General features: G+C 41.4%; 1 protein-coding gene across 3 annotated transcripts in view; it reads right to left on the bottom strand.

The window, feature by feature from the left end:
- The window catches only part of EPHA5 (EPH receptor A5), a 389,544-nt gene extending 384,265 nt beyond the window's left edge, over positions 1 to 5,279 (bottom strand). The window contains exon 1 of one of the 3 annotated variants that reach the window (XM_040324659.1): positions 5,154 to 5,278. In XM_040324659.1, the coding sequence (XP_040180593.1) occupies positions 5,154 to 5,258 (105 nt within the window). In that variant the 5' untranslated portion in view covers positions 5,259 to 5,278. Of the gene's footprint in view, positions 1 to 5,153 lie in introns of all 3 variants that reach the window. The other 2 variants (XM_040324651.1, XM_040324667.1) reach the window with 2 other exon arrangements.
- Between the last annotated feature and the right edge of the window lie 17,149 nt (positions 5,280 to 22,428).

A 22,428-nucleotide genomic window follows, 5' to 3' on the forward strand; every position in this document is an offset into this window, starting at 1 on the left:
CGCACGACCGCACAATTGTCAGTTAAAGCGACGCAGTGCCGGATTGGCAAAAAGTGCTCTGGTCTTTGACCAACAATATGGTCCAGGGGTTAAGTGGTTAAAAAAGCACAATATATTCCAGGTGCATAAAAACAAAAGGTGTGCAAAGTCTTATGCCACAAATCCACGATCGGATTTTCCGATGAAAAAAGTCAGATGGACTTGTTTCATTGGAAATTCCGATTGTGTGTGGGCCCCATCAGACTTTCCTCCATCAGAGTAAAAAAATAGAACATGCTTTAACCACTTCCCGACCGCCGCATGTATATCTACGTCCACAGAATGGCACGTACAGGCAGATGGGCGTACAGGTACGTCCCCGCCTTTCCGCGGGTCGGGGGTCCGATCGGGACCCCCCCCGGGCTACATGCGGTGGTCGGATACCCGCGGGTCGCGATCCGGGACGACGGCGCGGCTATTCATTTATAACCACTCCGTCGTGATCGCTCCCCGGAGCTGAAGAACGGGGAGAGCCGTATGTAAACACGGCTTCCCCGTGCTTCACTGTGGCGGCTGCATCGATCGAGTCATCCCTTTTATAGGGAGACTCGATCAATGACGTCAGTCCTACAGCCACACCCCCCTACAGTTGTAAATACACACTAGGTGAACACTAACTCCTACAGCGCCACCTGTGGTTAACTCCCAAACTGCAACTGTCATTTTCACAATAAACAATGCAATTTAAATGCATTTTTTGCTGTGAAAATGACAATGGTCCTAAAAATGTGTCAAAATTGTCCGAAGTGTCCGCCATAATGTCGCAGTCACGAAAAAAATCGCTGATCGCCGCCATTAGTAGTATAAAGAAAATTTTTTATAAAAATGCAATAAAACTATCCCCTATTTTGTAAACGCTATAAATTTTGCGCAAACCAATCGATAAACGCTTATTGCGATTTTTTTTACCAAAAATAGGTAAAAGAATACGTATCGCCCTAAACTGAGGAAAAGATGTTTTTATATATGTTTTTGGGGGATATTTATTATAGCAAAAAGTAAAAAAAGTAAAAAATATTGATTTTTTTTCAAAATTGTCGCTCTATTTTTGTTTATAGCGCAAAAAATAAAAACCGCAGAGGTGATCAAATACCACCGAAAGAAAGCTCTATTTGTGGGGAAAAAAGGACGCCAATTTTGTTTGGAAGCCACGTCGTACGACCGCGCAATTGTCTGTTAAAACGACGCAGTGCCGAATCGCAAAACCTGGCCTGGGCATTTAGCTGCCTAAAGGTCCGGGGCTTAAGTGGTTAAATTCTTCCTATGGAAAAAAATCAGACGAGAAATTCCGATTGTTTGTGTTGAATTCAGTCGGAGAAAAATCCATGCATGCTCAGAATCAATTCGACGCATACTCGAAAGGATTGAACTTCTTTTTTCTCGGCTCGTCGTATTGTTTTAAGTCACCGCGTTTTGGACGGTCGGAATTTAGTCTGACAGTGTGTATGCAAGACAGCTTGAACGGAATTTCGATAAAAAAATCCATCGGATTTTAGACCATCGGATACTCCGATCATGTGTATACGGCATTAGTTTTTTTTTTTTTAAAAACAGCAGCCACATTCTGAGTAGACAGGCCTGTGTCCTGCTACAATGATGCAGAGAATGGCTCTTTGTGAAAGCATTGGTCTCCCTGCACAGGCTCCGCAATGTCAGATAAGAGTATTCTAATAAAAGATTAAGGATACAATTGATAAAGGTTATTTACTTGAAAAGTCTACTTAGCTTATTAACCCTTAATGCCTGAAGGTAAAACAAATCTTAACATCTGAAATGTGTTAGGCTAGGTTAGGTTAGGTTCTGCCCCCACCCCAAAGCACCTTATTCCCATGTTGATGGGGACAAGGGCCTCTTCCCCACAACCCTGGTCGGTGGTTGTGGGGGTCTGCGGGCTGGGGGCTTATTGGAATCTGGGCCTGGGATGGGATGGGGGGACCCCCATGCTGTTGGTTTATCTATTTTAAACAAATTTGTGTTCAAAACGGATTAGATATGCGATTCATATAGAAGGCATTCCCAAAGAAGGCAATAGCCTGGAATTTGCATCTGAACAGCACTGCAGTGCTTAAAAAACGCACAGGACTCTTTTTAAATTTGCAGCGAATTAGCACTAGGGCCGCACCACATATATGTTGAAACTTTAAGCTGCATATTTCTTGCCATGACCATGACCCATCCCAAAATAACTTTCTCCTACCTCTGGCATTCACGACAATCCCCTATATGTGTATATGTGCCAAAAATAATGCGTATTTTCATTTCTTATTTTACCTAAAATGCACTGACAGTGACACTCAGGCTGGGTTCCCCGAATCCAATTCACAATAGCAGGAGAATTTGACCGACGCTCTATGGAGCCAGTTCACATATCTCCGCAGCAGGTCCGGTGCATTTTGCACAAAAACACTGTGCATCTTTTGGTCTGTTTCAGGTCCGAATTCAGCCCAAAATTTGGGCTGAAATTGGACCTGAAACGGTGAACCAGGATGCACCAGACCCCTGCTGTGAGCTGCATGCAGTTCATATGTGAACCCAGCCTCGGAAAAGTTTTTTTTCCTACCTAAAACATTCTGACCCTATCCTTTGACCCTGACCTTTGATCCCAACCGATTGACCCTGACACTAACCTAGATCAAGTCCTGACCTAGCCAAATTACATTCATTTGTTTGTTTATTTATTTATTGTTTTTTTTCTGACTAGAAGAAAAAGATACCATATAGCTTTTTCTCAATTTCTGAAGTACAGGACCATGTTTTAGTGAAGGGTCACTTTGACAGCCAATCACAGCAATTGTGATTGGAAACCAGTCCTCCCACCTCCTAATCGTTAAATTGAGACCAAGATCTGTCGGTGACAGCTTGATCTCAGGGCTTGGAGCACACTATGCACACACTACTTGCACAAACATTGGGTTGCATATATCTGGCACTTTGGAAGAAGCCCCCCTTTCCATGATTCGAATTATATTTGTGACGCCTATGTAAACAGCTTATATAAAGCGAAGCCTGTGTTCGCTCTGACTATCCAATCATATGCAAATCCCAAAAAAAGATGGGATTTGTTTGCACGTGATTGGACGATTGAAAATAGCTTTACTTTGCTCACTTACTGTAGCTAGGTAAACATTAATCACAACAAACACCATTACCTTGTGGAGGAATTACATTTTGTAATAGTTTATTACAGATATGTGTATTTTTAAGGGCTGAAAATAGCCCCCTCGGCTTATACTCAAGTCAGTGTACCTGTCGGGTCGCGGGCTTCCATTTTTCAAAAGTCGCGGCTTCCTCCTGGTCCGTGATAGACATTTGACACTGTGTTCCACTACTGCCTATCATGGAGGTGCTCTCATCCTCGGACTCTACCAGCAGACACTGTGGTCAGTGTTCCGCCTATCATGGACGACCTCTTGTCCTCTTGTCCGAGGATGAAAGAAGGTTTGTGATTGGAGGAACACTGAACACAGTGTCTGCTGGGAAACTGAGTACGAGGATGAGAGGACCTCCGGGATAGGCGGTAGCGGAACACAGTGTCAAACGCCTATCATGAAACGGGACCAGAAGGAAGCCACGACTTTTGAAAAATGGACGCCCGCAACCCGACAAAAATACAGGTACACAACAGGCATGCCCATGTGTTAAGTAGATGGTTGGAATCTGGTGACCCCGGGGAAGATTCTACAGAAAAAGAAATTGCTAAGAAAGTTAAAAATTAACGACAAATAGAGCAATGTGTACAGAAACTAAATGTGGGGAAGAATAAAGTCCACAGTTATATTACCCACATTGAGGAAATTACTGCATCACTGAATGCCTTTTCTTTGCCCATGAGGCGTGCAAATGGGCACAGTGAAGCTGCAAATGGGCATTGTTTACCCTCTTTTCCGCTTACAGTAGCTGCATTCTCACCCTAGGCTTATACTCGAGTCAATACGTTTTCTAATTTTTTTGTGATAAAATTAGGCTTATACTCGGGTCGGCTTATACTCGAATATACGGTATATAAAATATATATTATACATATTTGAAAATATCCTACCAACATCATGCTGAGAAGTTGTAAAAAAAAAAAAGTTTGCCTTTTGGACTGAGTTGTGGTAGGAAGAGTGTAGCTAATATCTTTTTTTTTGTTGTTGGTTGTTTGTTTTTGGATTGTGTGGAGAAGGTTTGGAACCTCTGTTGTGTCTTTATTATTGTGTTTCTATTAGAGAGATTCACTATTTGTCCTAACATTTGACAACTCTCTGGAAGATAATTTCCCTTATGCTGGAGAGATCTCTTCTCCCTTCCTGCTGTATTTTTGGACAAAAAGTAGAGAAAACAGCACACAAACTATTTAAACCCAAAAACAAATGTGAGCTTATCAGTCCTTAGATGCAGTGGTTGCGAAAGTTTTATTTTATTCTTTTTTTTTCACACATTTGCTGTCCCTAAGGTTGACACACTCATTCACTCCGATGTATTTGTGAAGGAAGCCATGGTTGTAACTAGGCTGTTTTGCTGGTTGGAACTACATGCCCCTTGTCCACTCCTCGTCTCCTTTATATAGGAAGGCATTTGTTTTATTGTTTGGGAGGATTTAGATGCTTTAGCTCTTCCTTACTCTATCAAAAGAAATGTATTAAGAAACACATTATGGTTCAAGAAATTCAGCGGTTTAACACAGGGCTTTGACACCTTATTGGTTGTGACATTTAAAGCTTTATTTTTCTATTTTCCCGTTTTTTACGTGTATGTACAAGAGTCAAGTTTAAATGCATTCTACTGGCCAGAATATGAATTTATTCTGGTGACTGGAATACAGTTATGCTCATACGCATTTTTACATGTGTAAATTACGCTTTCTCTAAGTGCAGCTTTGATGCTTTTTTTTTAATGCCTCTAAACGCTACTCTTAAAATACTGATGTAAATAGCTGATTTGCATGGTCACATAGGCTAACACTGAACTGCCTTTAGAGGCATAAAAAAAAATCCAAACACCTCCATCAGCCACATCTTTTCTTCCTGTGTGCATGAGGCTTTGTGTAATTTCTTGAAGGATAAATGTAATACGTACCTTTACTTCATACATTTTTATTAGCAAACAATTGTATTCATAATGTAAAACCTTACCCCATTTTTTGGATATGCTATCCATCCAAGATCACCCATCACAGACCGTGAATCCAATAAGTTCACTGTAAATAAAATAAAAAAATACATAAATAAACTGTCCATAAAAAGTTGATGTAATTAGTAGAGCTGTTATGTCTTAAAGTATAGCTGCACTCCTAAAGCACAATGCAAGCTTGAAGTCTTAAAAGCAAAACTGAAGGTTGCAACATACAAAGATAAAATACATACTGCATATAGGAGGCTGTTTTACCCAGTTCTAATATGTACACAGCTCTGTTAATCCATACTGCACTGTCTGGAAGGGCAGAAAACCAGATTTTTCTCTACTGCAGTTAAGTAACACTTAAACGCCTTGCCCTTTCTTAAGACTCTGACTGGACAGTAAACAGAGGAGCAGTACACTGATATATTATTTGTTACTCTCTTTGTTCTCTCTTCTTATCAGCATGTTCATTGTTAGCACTGGAACACTGCAGAACAGCTGAGTGGTCCTTGAGCTGCTTCTTCCTATCTCAGTCTGTACAGGGGATTGCAAGAGGCTGCTACCAAGTAAAAGTTCAGGACTTACCCAGCTTTTGATCTAAAAAATACAATATCAAGTACTAGTGGATACAGAGCTGCTTTAATGTGTGTCTTTATATCCAACTTGAGTTCAGTTGTTAAGGGGCTGATTACCTTCCTGCATTTCTGTTGGTAATGGCAACGTTTATTTTTTAATGTTACTGCTATTTTGGCTACTTAATAGTTATATTATAACAGATCATTGATATTTGTAATTTAGGCAAAGTCTGAGCAGGTTGGTAAGAATTTTTTTTTTATATAAAATGTCTTTATGTACTGCATAGTAAAGATGAGGGCCTGGATTCAGAAAGGAGTTACGTCGGCATATCTCCAGATACGCCGTCGTAACTCCGAATGCGGGCCGTCGCATCTCGGCGCCTGATTCATAGAATCAGATACGCCTCAATGTTGCCTAGATACGAGCGGTGTAAGTCTCCTACGCCATCGTATCTTAGGGTGCAATATTTACGGCGCTTCCCTAGACTTCCGCGTTGAATATGCAAATTAGGTAGATACGCCGATTCAGAAATATACGTCCGCCCGGCGCATTTTTTTACATCGTTTACGTAAGGCTTTTTCCGGCGTAAAGTTACCCCTGCTATATGAGGCCTAGCCAATGTTAAGTATGGACGTCGGGCCAGCATCGAATTTTGCGTAGTTTACGTTGTTTGCGTAAGTCTTTCGTGAATAGGGCTATACGTAAGTTATGTTCACGTCGAAAGCATTGACTATTTGCGCCGTAATTTGGAGCATGTGCACTGGGATACGTTCACGGACGGCGCATGCGCCGTAAGTCAAAAACTTAATTTACGTGGGGTCAGCCTTGATTAACATACAACACGCCCACTGCCTGGATAATTTGTATTACGCGGGCTTACGCCGGACCACATACGCTATGCCGCCGTAACTTAGGGCGCAGGTTCTTTCTGAATACAGAACCTGCCTCACTAGGTTACGGCGGCGTAGCGTATCTGAGATACGTTACGCCCGCACAAAGTAACGCCAGGCTTTCTGAATCCGGCCCGAGCTTTATATGTGCTATGTGGGGGGGGGGGGGCGTTCGGGGGAGGGTGATGGTGGGGAGAGGTATGGGGGGAGTGTCCCTCTTCTCTCTCTCTCTGCCTTCTTTTTTTATCTCTCTCTATTTTCTACTTCTGTATGAATTTCTGCTAATTAATTCCCTTTTTTTTTCTTTCTTGTTTGCTGTTCTGCTTCGATACTGTGGTATGGAGGAAAACCAGGGCGTGGCCAGAGTTAACGAAAGTGCAACAAGGGTAGAGGTTAGACGTATTTTTAGGAAATTAATGGGAAAGTGTATGTAAATGAAAAGTCAGTTAATGCAAAATGTATAAGACTATGAGGAATGTTAATCGACATCTGTCAAGATAATGCTATGTGTAAAATAGTGGATGTGTTGTATTGATGTAGTTATATGCAAAACTATACTACTATCTGAGTGAAAAAAATGTATATATAAAAAAAAGATGAGCTTTGGGTTTGGGTTGAACATGTGTTTGACTTGAACCCAGCCCATTCGCAGCTTTGTACGGTTTGTACAAGTATATCAAACAAACCGGCTGGGAATCCTGTGTGACATTATTGATCAAATATGAACTTGAACATACTTGGGAAATGACATCTCTCAGATTCCCTGGCCCCTTTGCTTACAAACAGAAACAAACTAACTGGGGATCTGGCATTAGCCACCAGATCACTTCAACATCAACAATATAGCCCACAGTCTGCTCTTAATATGTAAAAAACCCAGGGTAGGGTTATGTCACAATCATTCCTGCAAGATCCTGAAAGTACTGTAGCAGGAGGCCAGGAGTAAGGCAAGTATATTTTTTTACTTTTTTCACATAAATTCTTTTATTTAACTGTTATATTAATGTGATTTTAAATGAAAGAGGGAGGCCTGAAATAATTCCCACAATTTTTTTCCAATTTCCCCCACCTTTAACAAAACCCTGTAAGCTAATTATTGACCATGTTAGTAGTGTACATCAACCCTTCTTATGCTTGGTACACACGTTAAGTTTTTTTCCGTTCAACCCGGTGGGCTAGACAAAAAAAAAAGGGAAGGACGCTGTTCTAACTATGTGATGCTAGTACACCGATCTCTCCCCTGTGCTATTGTGCTGTGATAGGGGGACAGCCCCCCACCAGAACACACCGGTCAGCGCTCGCAACCATTGGCTGCAAACGCTGATCAGATGCCAATCAGCCGCTGGTTTTCCAGAATTCTTGTTGTTCTGTCTGGCTTCTGTTGGAAGAAGAGCTGTACACATTGGGCAAAAGTTGGCCAGTAACTGCTGAACCAACCTTTTTTTACAGATTTTCAGCCCGTGTATACCTAGATTTATTATTATAATACAGGATTTATATAGCACCAACAGTTTTTCACAGCGCTTTACAGTATAGAGGGGGGAAATACAATTACATTACAGTTCAATACAGAAGGAATAGGAGGGCCCTGCTCATGTAGCTTACAATCTAAAGGGAGGGAGAGGTGGTACAAAAGGTAATAGCTGCAGGGGGTGATCTGATGGATGTGGCTCAGGTATGTAAATGAGCCAGGGATTGCCAGAAGGCAGGCAGGTTAGGGGCTGACTGGACATACTGGGGCAGGGAGTTTCAGAGGATGGGAGAGGCTCTGAGGAAGTCCTGGAGCCAATCATGGGAGAACGTAACAAGGGAGCTAGAGAACAGGAGGTCTTGGGAGAAGCAATGATGATTTGAGTGATATCCGCAGATGAGGTTGGTGATGTAGCTGGGGGCTATATTGTGGATGGCCTTGTATGTTGTGGTTAGTATTTTGAATTTTATGTGCTGGGGTAGGGGAAGCCAGTGAAGGGATGGCAGAGAGGAGCAGTAGTCACGGATTGGTTAGTAAGGTGTACTAGCAGGGCTCAAGTCCTGCGGGACCGCGTGGGAACGGAGTTCCTGCACTTTTTTCACAGCAGGAACTCAGTTCCCTTTGCAGGACTAGAGCAGCCGAGAGTAGCCAAGTCGCCCGAGCCAATCATTCACTAAGCGGCGATGCCCAGCTCGAGTCACTGTCAGGGGCAGGCGAACCTTAGTAATCCTTTATGTTACTGGCTGCTTCCTGTAGTAGTGTGCGGGTATTCCGTCACTTCCTCAATAATGCAATGTCTCCTGGGAGCTTTTGTCATTGTTCCCAGGAGACATTGCGGAGGTCTGCCGCGAGTCATCGCGGGATTTAGAAATAACTTCTTTCTAAAGCAGCCAGTAACATAAAGGATTACTAAGGTACAGTGGACCAAAAAGAAAAAAAAAAACATGCGGTATAGTAATTATGCATATGAGCGTATAATTTTTTTTTTTGGTGGGGGAGTGGATCTTGGGTGGGAGTTCCCACACTTTTTTCCCCAGGACTTGACCCCTGTGTACTAGTCTAGCAGCAGCTTTCATAATAGACAGAGCAGAGAGTGGCAGTAGTTGAGTCAGGAAATACGTGAATAAGTGGTTTTGTGGTGTCGTTAGACATGAAAGAGCTTTACTGAGGGTTCATCGAGTTCTTCCAGAGTTGTAGAGGTTCCTTGCGCAATTAAAAAAATGTCACCCTAAGAAACCATAGACACAAATTATCTTTTTAGATATCTGTAAGGAGGGAATTCTAACCAATGACCATCCATTTAAATGGAGCATTCTTTTCACTGACCACAAATGTAAGAAGTATTTTTCCCACTGTCATTGATCCTTAACCACTTAAGGACCGCCTCCTGCACATATACGTCGGCAGAATGGCACGGCTGGGCACATGTACGTACAGGTACGTCCTGTACTAGTACCCAGCCGTGGGTCGCGGGCGCGCGCCCGCGACCCGGTCTGAAGCTCCGGGAACGGGACCGTGGGTCCCGCGGACCCGATCGCCGCGGCTGCATCAATCGTGTGATACCTTTTATAGGGAGACACGATCGATGACGTCACACCTACAGCCACACCCCCCTACAGTTGTAAACACACACTAGGTGAAACAAAACTCCTTCAGCGCCCCCTTGTGGTTAACTCCCAAACTGCAACTGTCATTTTCACAATAAACAATGCAATTTAAATGCATTTTTTGCTGTGAAAATGACAATGGTCCCAAAAATGTGTCAAAATTGTCTGAAGTGTCTGCCATAATGATCGCTGCCATAAGTAGTAAAAAAAAAAAAAAAATTATAAAAATGCAATAAAACTATCCCCTATTTTGTAAACACTATAAATTTTGCGCAAACCAACCGATAAACGCTTATTGCGATTTTTTTAACCAAAAATAGGTAGAAGAATACGTATCGGCCTAAACTGAGGAAAAAAAATCTTTTTTTATATATTTTTGGGGGATATTTATTATAGCAAAAAGTAAAAAATATTGCATTTTTTTCAAAATTGTCGCTCTATTTTTGTTTATAGTGCAAAAAATAAAAACCGCAGAGGTGATCAAATACCACCAAAAGAAAGCTCTATTTGTGGGAAAAAAAGGACGCCAATTTTGTTTGGGAGCCACATCGCACGACCGCGCAATTGTCTGTTAAAGCGACGCAGTGCCGAATTGTAAAAACCCCTTGGGTCATTTAGCAGCATATTGGTCCGATCCTTAAGTGGTTAATGTTCGTCCCTTTTTTCACAAAATCTGGGGGCACTATGTGCTTGTAATAACCTAATCTAAATTCATACAACAAATTTATACAAAAGATTTTTCCCAATAAAACCAGAATAATGGGACCTTTCTTCCCCTGATCACCAGTAAAAGGAGACCCTTCTTTCAATGTTCACCAATGTAAAGGGAGACTGTCTCCACTTACCAACTAGGTAGGGAAGCATTTCACTAATTATCAATGTAAAGGGACACTCCATTGACCACCAATATAATGGGGCATGTCTCAACCGGCTATATACAAAAATGGGCATTTCTCCACTAACCACCAATATAAAGGGACACTACAATTTTCACTATCTGCATTTATAATTTGGGCATAGTTATTATTAGTTGTATTTTATCATTATTATTACTACTATTTTTCGTATATAGTAGCTTTTGGTATTTGAATACTTCAAGCATGCCACATTTCTTATTCTTGTATATATTCTTAACCTGTTAATGCTAATGTGCCATGAAATATAGATGGAAAGTTATTTAAAGGATTTATGTTAAAAAAAGTTGAGAAAGGCTGGTGCAAAGACAAATTTTTCTCACACTAGTTTTGTTGAACTATAGAATCTTTGGACCTATGGTGTACCCAAGCAACAAGGGAAGTCATAACAGTCTCTCTGCATGCTGCAACTATATATACCACAAATACCCTTCTCGTAGTATTAAATGAACCCTTAAGGCAGCATTTAGGAGGCTATATCTTTCTGACCTTCCATATGATGCTTGTTTACATGCAGCCTTAAGTATATATACACCTTCAGTACTCATCAGGACACTTTCCGCCAACTTATTGGTAATAACTGGAATTTTCTATGAGAGGATCCAATCATTTCTAAATATGTATCTGATAGACCAGAAATCGTGTACAGAAGATCATGATCAATCAGAGATGGCCTTATACATAGTTACCTCTCCCCTGATGCTCCAGATCTAGAGGCATCTGGTGGATGGGGGACCTATAGATGTGGCCATTGTGAACAGTGCCCTTGGATTCGGGTGGGTGATGGTTGTCCTCTACCTAGAAGTGGTTTTCATAAGTCCAGGGTGTTTGCAGACTGCAATACAATTGGAATTGTATATTTAGCCACATGTCGGTGTGGTGCTTTTTATATTGGCAAAACGAAATGCCCTTTTGCCAAAAGAATTCAGGATCATCTATATTATCTGGATGCAGGCCTTCTGTATACTCCGATCTGCAAACATATTGGACTTAACCACAGTTATGACCCGTCATTTGTCTCATTTTTTGCCCTGGAAGTCATTCCACTCCCAGAAAGGGGAGGTGTCTTTGATAAAAAGATACTCCAACGTGAGGCCAAATGGATCTTTGACCAACAAGCCACCTATCCGCCCGGCCTCAATACATCGCTATCTTTTAAACCTTTCCTTTAGGTTCTTTTAGATAATTAAATTTATCACCTGCTTTTTTTTTTTTTTTTAGCGTGTTATATCCAGTAACCATAAATGGGAATCTTCCGAATAGTTACATTATATGCTTTTTGGGGATTTCTGCAGAATATCTTGATTAATACATTATTATAAATGACCAATAACATTATTGGTCATACCAACATTTTTTAACCCACTAGGTTGAATGAACAAAAAAACTAGCAGTGTGTATGAGGCTTTAGACCCTGCATTCAATTCGCATAGCAGGAGAATGTGACCAGCTCTCTATGGCGCTGGTTCACATATCTCCGCAGCGGGTCCGGTGCGGTGTGCTGCAAAAATGCGTGCTTTTTTGGTGCATTTCAGGTTCGATTTCAGCTCAAAATTCAGACTGAAATTGGACGTAAACCAGTGAACCAGCACGCACCAGACCCTTGCTGTGCGCCGCATGCGGCGACAGTGTGAACCTGGCCTGAACCTCACCTAAACTACTGTATTTGCTAAAAAACTGTTTATTATCATGTCCTCTTAGTACTGCTTTCACTGTACTTCTGGGCCATCATGAATGTAAGCACTACAGGTTTTATAGACCCCAGCTCTGCGGCCATGTCTCTCATCCTGTCTCCTCCTTGCCATTCCAAAAGCAAATGGTCCCAGGCTTCATTTGGTGATTGGCCAGGAGGACAGAGACTCAACTGCAGCTCCAGGGTCTGAACTGCAACACTTACATCTCTAGTACCTTAGAAATACTGTTGTACTAATACAACCATGGAACCAACTAACTTTAAAATGCTGAATTGAGCCTGTAGATTTTTGTCTTCAGATTTACCAAAACCATATAATATGAGGTGAAACCTTAAGGCCCCGTACACACGACCAAACATGTATGCTGAAACTGGTCCGCGGGCCAGTTTCAGCATACATGTTCGGTCGTGTGTGGGCGCGAGCGGGCCGAATTCCAGCAAACATTTGCCCGCCGGGCCTTTTCCCAGCGGGCAAATATTCCTGGACGTGTTTTAAAACCGTCCGCTGGAATCCTGCCCGCTCGGACATGTACGGTCGTCAGTACAGACCTACCGTACATGTCCAGGCGCCCGCCGTCCCTCGCATGCGTCAAATGACTTCGACGCATGCGTGGAAGCCTTTAAATGGCAGGCCCGCCCACGTCTCCGCGTCATCGCCGCGTCATCGTCGCGGCGACGACGCGGACACGCCCCGCGTATTGTTTACGCGCGGACTTCTGTACGATGGTGTGTACAACCATCGTACAGAAGCCCTCTGGCAGACATGTACGGTGAAAACGGTCCGACGGACCGCTTTCACCGTACATGTTTGTTCGTGTGTACCCGGCCTTAGAGTTTCAATTTATATGCAATCAGGTGTATATGTGGCTTAAAGCGGAGTTCCGGCCACAATTTCACTTTTTAAATATAAATACCCCTGTAATACACAAGCTTAATGTATTCTAGTAAAGTTAGTCTGTAAACTAAGGTCCGTTTTGTTAGGTTGTTACAGCATTTAGACACTTTATAAAATAGAAATTGATTGGGGCCATCTTAAGTGTGGGCATCATTAAGCCAGACTGTATGACTTCCTGGATTTCAGCCTTGCAGATCTCGCACATGCTCAGTGCTGCACAAGCAGTGTCAGATCAGGTTTCAGCACCTGTGCTGTCCAAGTCACATGATTCTTTGAGACTGGGTAGTGCACAGACTCCTGGAAAGTTACACCCACTACATTCCCAGGAGTCTGTGTGGTGTAGGTTAGGAAGCATTAAGCACCTAGGTGCAGGAAGTGGGAAGATTAACTATTCTGCCTAGCAACAACACTTTGAAGGCATCTAAAAAAAAAAATATTTCGTAAAGGACTAATGACATTTTTTTTAAAACTACTGATGTAATGTTATATTTATGGGTGGAACTCCACTTTAAGGTATGTTTACTGCTTTGAACCTGCTATGGTTCTCATACAGAGTTTGAGTTTAAGTTGTGAAAAATTCAATCTGACTGGCCCTACCCACATTTGCATTTCACTGCTCTTTGTTCTGTCTAGTTACAAAGGCAATAGTGTAGCTAACAATGTTTAACGATATGAAGAAAAGTAAAGTACAGAGCTGTAAAGCCTAGATTTGCTGTGCCAGAAAAAAATCTTCTGATTGATTATTTTCTCCTTTCTCGTAGCTCACAAAAAAGATGAGAAAGGACATGAGAGGATTAAAGCCTGCAAGTTCCTTGACCCTGTCTATTAAGTAGCCTCAATGGGAGTGAAGGGGTCAATGAATGCAGTGCCGATTACAGTACGTGATTCCTTTATAGCTCTGCAAATTAAAACAAAAAGACATCTGTATTTAAATTTGAATGGATTAAACTAGAGAGCAAGACAAGCTTATGAATAAAAAATAATAACAATAATTATTCAGAAAATAAAGTCTTAAATAGCTAAACTAAGATTTACTGTGTAAAGATAAGACAACTTTGACTTAAATAAACACAGAAACACAGAAGGACATGTTTACATACATACTCACCTTTCACTTAATAAAGCAACCTACCATAACCAACCTATATTATAGTTCTTCAAGCTGAAATTAGATTGTCAGCCATGGGCTACTACACATCACTGCTTTTGTATTACGTTATTAAACAAGCCAATATGAGTATCAACCTTTATTTAAGAGTGATGTACTGCATTCTGTACTGCATTCTGTTAGTATTACATTTGATCTGATCTTTAACATTATGTTTCAAATAAACACACAATACAGTATATAGTATATATATATATAGCCAGTGAGAAAAAAATGATGCTGAGATATCCTGGTTTGTTATAACTAGACTTGGGAGCAGTGTTCAACAATTTAAACCGGCACATAAAGTTATCACCAAAGTCAATGCTTGGCATCCTATTCCAGAGATAATTCAAGAGACTGTATAATACAAAATGTTTTAAAGTTATCATACTATTAATGTACATACCCATTCTAATAAAAAATCTGCCCTAGACCTACCAGTACGGGGGAGTAAAGAATTGTAAGTTAGTAAGCTTCAATTATGAAGTCATAAATGATCTTATATCTCATCCCTCTGGACCACTAAAGAAGAGAACAGTATCATGTTTCACTATAGGAGGTCAATGTGATACTAAACATCCTTGATCAAATTTAAAATAATTTAAAATGGTTTGGCCTTGGTCTAACTCTAGATATGAAAAATAAAATGAAATCTTGTTTGAATGCCTTTCTGTTTACCTGAATAATGGCAGCTTAATTGAGTTGCTTGAAAGCATAATAAATATGAGAATGTACTGCTAAAGGGGTAGGGGGCAAGAGGGAACCACAAGGCACAACAGAGGACTAAGCATTCGACACATTCTGAAGTGTCAGATTTTAGTGACTTGCTCTACAAGAGTCAAAGATTGAGGTTTTCGAGAATGATAAGCATGAGAAATATCCTTTTGCTCGCTACTTCTATTTAAAGCTAAACATAAAGTACAAAACAACAAACTGTGAGCAGGCAGGCTATTTACGGCAATGTCTATTTTGCGATAAAATAAACATACCTGCTTGTTTGCAGTTTTCAATACAATGTACATTGAGCTGCACCTGTTCAGCTGAGGGTATATTTTTGGCGTGAAGCCTGCGCATCCGCATGAGTAACATCATCCTATACATGCCAAACAGGCAATGGCTGAAGACCCAGGGAGATGATTCTGGCACTGGCAAGGGACCTAGCAGATGTTAGATCATTGGTGAGGAGGTATTTTCAGCTTTAGTTCAATTTTAGGTTCAAGTTCCCTACTGCCAGGGTCACTTTAAAGTAAAGCAGGTGCTTCACCTAGCTTTGGCAAAGCAAAGTGTTGTTATATAAAAAAAAAAAATTCTAAACCTGCTGTATAAAAATCTCAGTTTTGTTTGTCTGATATCGCACTCACAGTATGTACCAAAAAGCTTAAATGTTTTTTCTAAGCTATTTTGAAATGAATAGGCTATTCATATAACAGCGCTACTTTACGAATTCATCACATTTAATTGATTACAAGTTGGAATATAGATGTTCTTGGCAAGGAGGTTCCATTTTCACCCACAACTCTCTGAGCTGCAATTACTGTAATTAAGTGCTTCAGAGCAGTATATTTTTCTTGTATGTTATAATGGATGCACAATGTGTATTGATCTACTTTGTAGCCCATCATTTAAAATACAATCATATCTTTTAAACACCACAAGTGAATTTAATTAGAGAAAATAATATCTACCTTTATTGTAATTAGTGACACATTGATTGTACGTGAAATGCTATTTTCTGAATTATAATTTATTTAGATTCAGAATTAATGAAAATGTAGTCACTGCCACTTTATTCCTTTTCTCAGTTAGTTTGTACATGACTTGATAAGGCTAATGAAATCCATGGTTTCAATAATTCACAATTTCAGGCACGAATGGAACAATTAGTGAACTACTAATGCTATTTAGCAAATATTGCAACTGTGCTAAAAATCTGAAAGTTGGCTCCATTTATTCCACTGTAGCCAGAGTAAACAGAACATCTCACAGGCAATGATTTACTAAAACTGGAGAGTACAAAATCTGGTGCAGCTGTGCATGGTAGCCAATCAGCTTTTTAAATTCAGCTTGTTTAATTAAGCTTTGAGGAAAAAAAAAACGAAAGCTGATTGGTTTCTATGCAGAATTGCACCATACTTTACACTCTCCAGTTTTAGTAAATTAAAGGATTACTAAAGTAATTTTGTTTTTTTTAAATAACAAACATGTTATAATTACATCCACTGTACAGCTCGTTTGGAACACAGAGTGTCCCCGAACCTGATCTTCTGGGGTCCCTCTGTGGCTGTCTCGGCTCCCCCCGCAAGGACTCAACACCTTCATGCGAGCTTGCATGGTGTTGAGTTCTTGCGGGCGCACTCCCGTTATACAGCCTGCTGCCCTACCCGACTAATGTGTCACTCGGTCCCACCCCCCGGCACACTGCATCATTGGATGTGATTGACAGCAGCGTGAGCCAATGGCTGTGCTGCTTTCAATCAACCAATGAATGAGCCGGGAAGACGGCTGAGAAGCTGTTCACGGCATGGGACTTTCGAGGGGTCAGGTAAGAAAGGGGGGGTTCTGGGGGCCTCTAATCCCCATAATGCATAGAATGCATTAAAGTGGATGTATACCCCAAAATTATTATTTTGATGTCAAAATGTAGAGAATACAATTTCCTATCATCTGTGCCCAGTCTTGCCACACAGAGTTAATCCAGCGCTGAAAAATCCTCTTTTTATTGTTCAGTGAAATAAAACAGACTTCCAGATAAAGACCAAAGTCCTTGCTTGAGTGACAGGTTATTTACTACTCTCGTGCACTAGCTTGCAGACATGCACAGCTTCTTGTCTATGTATATTCTGATGGCTGTTTACACTGAACTGTGGATCACCCCATATTTTGAAAACATTTAATCAAAACACAGGAATAACAGCCAATCCTGGGAGAGCTGGATTGGAGAGGAGAGGAGGAGAGGGGAGGGGGATGTGAATTGTGCACTTTACAGAAGCTGTGCATGTCTGCAAGCTAGTGCACAAGATATGTAAATAACCTGTCACTCAAGCAAGGACTATGGTCTTTATCTGGAAGTCTGTTTTATTTCACTGAACAAAAAAAAGAGGATTGCTCAGCGCTGGATTAGCTCTGTGTGGCAAGACTGGGCACAGATGATAGGAAATCTTATTCTCTACATTGTGACATCAAAAAAAACTTTTTGGGTTTACATCCACTTCAAGGTGAAAATACTTTTACTTTTACAACCCCTTTAATCACTAAGTGTACTTTCTAATGCCTGTGCTGTGTAACTTTATCTCCCTCTGCTTGTTTTATCACCAACAACACTTACAAGTTTGAATCTGATTGGTGATCATAAGAAATATCTTAGCATTGACATTTCTATTAGACGTGTTTTTTTCAGTTTTTCTGAATCGCATGCAGTGGCTGATATACCACTAAATTACTGACAACGGTGGTCAGGGTGGACTTATGCACTACCAGTGGCAGAACAAGATAATTCAGTGCACATTGCAAAGACATCAAACTACATTTCTCCCCTCCAGGTGGGGTGGTGGGTGGGATAAAAACAGTGTGTACGGTGTTGCACTGAAACGTAGGTAGTGGTTATGGCATGCACTAAAATAATGCCAGCGGTTATGACACACCACAGTAAACTGAAGAGCTTACAGTGGAACTTCACCCAAAAGGGAAAACATTGATGTACTACTACAATGGTGTTTTAATATAGAATAAAGTAGATAAAGGTGATTTAATTTTTCAAACTGCTTGTTTGAATAATGATCCTAAGTATACTTTTTATAACTGTCCTGCACAGTGGGAGCAATCTTAAAGCGGAACTTTAGTAATTTTTTCATCTTTCCATCTATTATATCTTCTGCCCTTGTTGTTTTAGCTTTGGATAGTAAAACAATTTTTTTTTCTGACAGTAAATACCTTATACAGTTCACTTCCAGTTTCTTGTCTGGGAAATAGCCCAGGCTTATGACATCATGCACAGCTCTCTCTCTCTCACTCTTGTGAAAGGTTGCCAGGAAGGGAGGAGGATGAGTCATAAGAGGGCCAATGAAATCTGCAGAGCTGGGGGGGGTGTCTCTGTGTGTCTGTGTAAATCCAGGAAGTGACCAGGCAGTGGCTTCAGCTGCCCACAGTTAAAATGGCTACAGCCAGACTCAGTGGAGGGAGATTTCTGCAGCATATTTGGAAAGTACAGAATCATAGTATATATAAAATAATATACAAAGTGGTTGGAGAGAAGCTTCAGAATGGCAAAAATGTTTTTATTACAAATTAGGCGAACTGACTGCAGTTCATCTTTAAAGTGTCCTGTTCTAAGTGACTGGTATGCAATTGCAAAGCATTCACTGAATGCCACCCATGCAGAGATGCCATCCTCCTGTGTTCACAATGTAGCAGACCAGCCTCTCAGCATTGGACCTAGAAGCAATTAGAGATTACTGGAGTAGCAGGTTTTACTTCAGTGATTTCCAACTTCCAAGGGAATCGATAGTAAATATTGTAGGCTGGACCAATGTACACTGTAACTATGTATAAAATATCCATACCCAGAATTAGTTTTTAACACATGTATGGCTAAATCAAGGGCAGAGAGCAGGAGAGCTGTCAGCATAGTTAGTACCCTACCAGGGACCAGTTAATGAATAAGGGTTATAGTTATAGTAGCAATAATAATAACCGTATTGATATTTATTATTATTATTGTTACAAAATTGTTAATGCTTTTGTATACAATTACTTTATTATAACCCTAATACAAACTTTTTTAAACTTTTTTGATAGGATTCTTGATGGCATTAGGCATACAGGGTAATTTTAGCCTATAGTAGAAGTTCAGAGGGCAAGAAATCTACACTGCTGAGGCCTCGTACACACGGCCGAGGAACTCGACGTGCCAAACACGTCGAGTTCCTCGGCCAGTTCAGCCCTGAAGCCGCCGAGGACCTCGGCGGGCCGAGAGCTCCCATAGAACAACGAGGAAATAGAGAACATGTTCTCTATTTCCTCGCCGAGGTCCTCGTCGGCTTCCTCGGCCGAAAGTGTACACACGACCAGTTTCCTCGGCAGAATTCAGCCAGAAACTCGGTCGGAAGCTGAATTCTGCCGAGGAAACTGGTCGTGTGTACGGGGCCTGAGACAGCTGCTTTTTACTGTACAGAGAAAATCGGTGACTAGTAAGGTTCTTGAGATCTGACTTCAACTTTTCTATACTGAAAAGTTCAAAACTCTGTTTCTTGTAATGGGGCTCACGTCTACTGCGGCCCCATAGCAGCGCCATGGGTTTGCTCTGGCTATTATTACACCACTGGTAATGACTATGCACACACAGTGATTCACACAACTATAACTTTGTACATATGGATATTTTAGAATGTAAGCTCCACGAGCAGGGCCCTCCTGTTCCTTCTGTATTGAACTGTATTGTAATTGTCCTTTCTCCCTTAACATTGTAAAGCGCTGCACAAACTGTTGGCGCTATATAAATCGTGTATAATAATACTAATAATATTTACTTGCAAGTATAGTTCGCTAATATGTAGTTTTCCCCAAATGCTAAATATATGTGAACTGTACACTGGCATACCTAGATAAATATAATTTTTGCTGCTACCGTATATTGGGAGCTATATTACGTCTGTTAGCTATTTTTCATGCACATTTTTGTAATAAAAATACAGATTTCAGCAGGCACTGATAGCACTATGGGGCTAATTAAAAATGGACAGATTAAAATTGAGGCTTTGGTGTGTAGTTGCCCTATGGTGTAGAGCTCTATTTTTAAGGAGAGTTGTTCATGTGACTTTGACAGGCCGTATTATTGGACTTTTTTTTCCAAACATCCATTCAATTTTAACCCACTCAACCTGCCTCTGAATTCTGTAGCCAGTGGAGTGCAAAGCATATGTGTAACGTACATCACTATAACAGTTCAAGCTTAATGGATGGTATCGCAGGCTACATGTACAAAAACTAAGGATGTGCCTGTGGCCCATGTTGCATATACAAAATGCCTTACACTGCTACTAAGGAATACCGTATTTTTCGGACCATAAGACACACCTGACCATAAGACACACCTAGATTTTAGAGGAGAAAAATTTGAAAAAAAAGATTCTGACCCAAATGGTGTACTGAAATATTTAATAAACTATAACAAAATTATATTTGAATGAGCTGGCACCTGGTCCTGTTAGTGGGTGGCTGGGCTGGCACCTGGTCCCTAGACTGGGTGGCTGGGCTGGCACCTGGTCCCTAAACTAGGTGGCTGGCACCTGGTCCCTAAACTGGGTGGCTGGCACCTGGTCCCTAAACTGGGTGGCTGGCACCTGGTCAGTGTTACCAGTATTCAGTTACTGTAAATCTTATTACTGTAAATTAATTTTTTTTTTTTTTAAATGTCACTACTACTGTATTCCGTATGCTGTATGCTGCATGCTGTATTCTGTATGTAACATGCTGTTCAGATGCTGAGGGAGCAACCAATTAGGTTACACTATTATGGTCAGCTGACTTAGGGGTCAGCTGACTCAGGAGAGCACTGAGTGCATGGAGCAATGCGTAGTGACGCCGTGTGGGTGTAGCTCCGTGCACTGGAAATGGCGCAATGCTTCCTGGGGCTTCTCCGTAGCCCGCTTCACATGCCGACATGCCACAGTTAAATAATCCGGCATCCGACATTAAACAAAACCAGCCTGATCCTGTGAGCCCGCTAATGCCGCCGGCTGCCTTCCTGCCTGTCTGCTATCCCTGGTAAGTTAAATGGCGGTGACGGGGGGGGGGGGTGCTGTCCATTTAGTATTCGGGCAATAAGACGCAGAGACTTTTTTCTCCATACATTTGGAGAAAAAAAGTGCGTCTTATAGTCCGAAAAATACGGTAATTGTTGTAATGATTACAGATTTATGATAACCTAAATTGGTCTTTCAGCTTTGTGTTTTCTGGAGCTACTCTTTTGGTAGGCATGTGTTCCTCATATATCTTAGTAAGCAGTTTGGGGTTATTTACAATATAAAGTAATACAGTGGAACCTTGGTTAACGATCAACACGGTTAACAAGCATTTTGAAAGACGAGCAACTTTAAAAAAAAAAATCCTGACTCGGTTTGCGAGTGTTGTCTCGCAAAATGAGCAGAATTCAAGCTGTGCAGTACCGCATTTGGCCAGCGGTACGGGGGCGCCGGTGAAACTTCAGAAATACTCGTAATCACTCGGAAATACTTGAAAGTACTAAGTTCCTGAGAGTTTCCGAGTTCAGCCGAGTTGTCCCAGAGTTTTTCTGAGGCTCTCCGGCACCCCCCACCTCTGGCCACATGCGGTATTGCATGCAATAGAAGTCAATGTAAGGACACATTGATTAAATTCATAGCAAAATATATTTTTTTGGGGCTTGTGTGTAAAGTCAAATTTTTTATAGATTTGTGTTCTGCAGTCACCAGCCCAAAAGCCAAATGAGTTTGTTGAATACATTTGACAAATGGAAAAGTGAAACATCGGTTATTTCCTTTGTTAATTTTTCATTCAAGGACCTAAGGCAGGCATGTCCAAAGTCCAGCCCGCATTCCGGTTTCAGACGGCCCGCCTTGGAATTTTTCCATGTATATCTTCTGTAGCCCCCAACGATCTCCCAGCGCCGTGGCTACAATAGATGTAAATGCTGGCTGCCTCGGAGGGGACAGGGAGGGAAGCGGGACAAGTGCCGTTCATACAGGAGTATTTCCTGTTTGCACGGCAGCCTCTGTAAAAGGAGTCCCATCTCCTGCGCTGCCATTGGACGTCTGTTCTGTTCATCATAAGAGGCGGGACTTTCTATTATAGAGGCTGCCAAGAAAACAGGAGTTTCTCCTGTACATCTTTTGGTGCTCATCCTGCCCCCTCCTTGTCTCCAAGGCTGCAGATGGGAATGAATCAGGCTGCACTGATGTCAATGGTGAGTCTGCATTCAGGACAATGTGTGGGGGGGCTGTTTCTGGACAATGTGTGGGGGTGCTGCATTCAGGACAATGTGTGGGGGGCTGCATTTTGGACAATGTGTGGGGGGCTACATTCAGGAAAATGTGTGGCGGGGCTGCTTTCTGAACAAT

Source organism: Rana temporaria, chromosome 1 (assembly GCF_905171775.1).
Source record: "Rana temporaria chromosome 1, aRanTem1.1, whole genome shotgun sequence".
Lineage (NCBI taxonomy): Eukaryota > Metazoa > Chordata > Amphibia > Anura > Ranidae > Rana > Rana temporaria.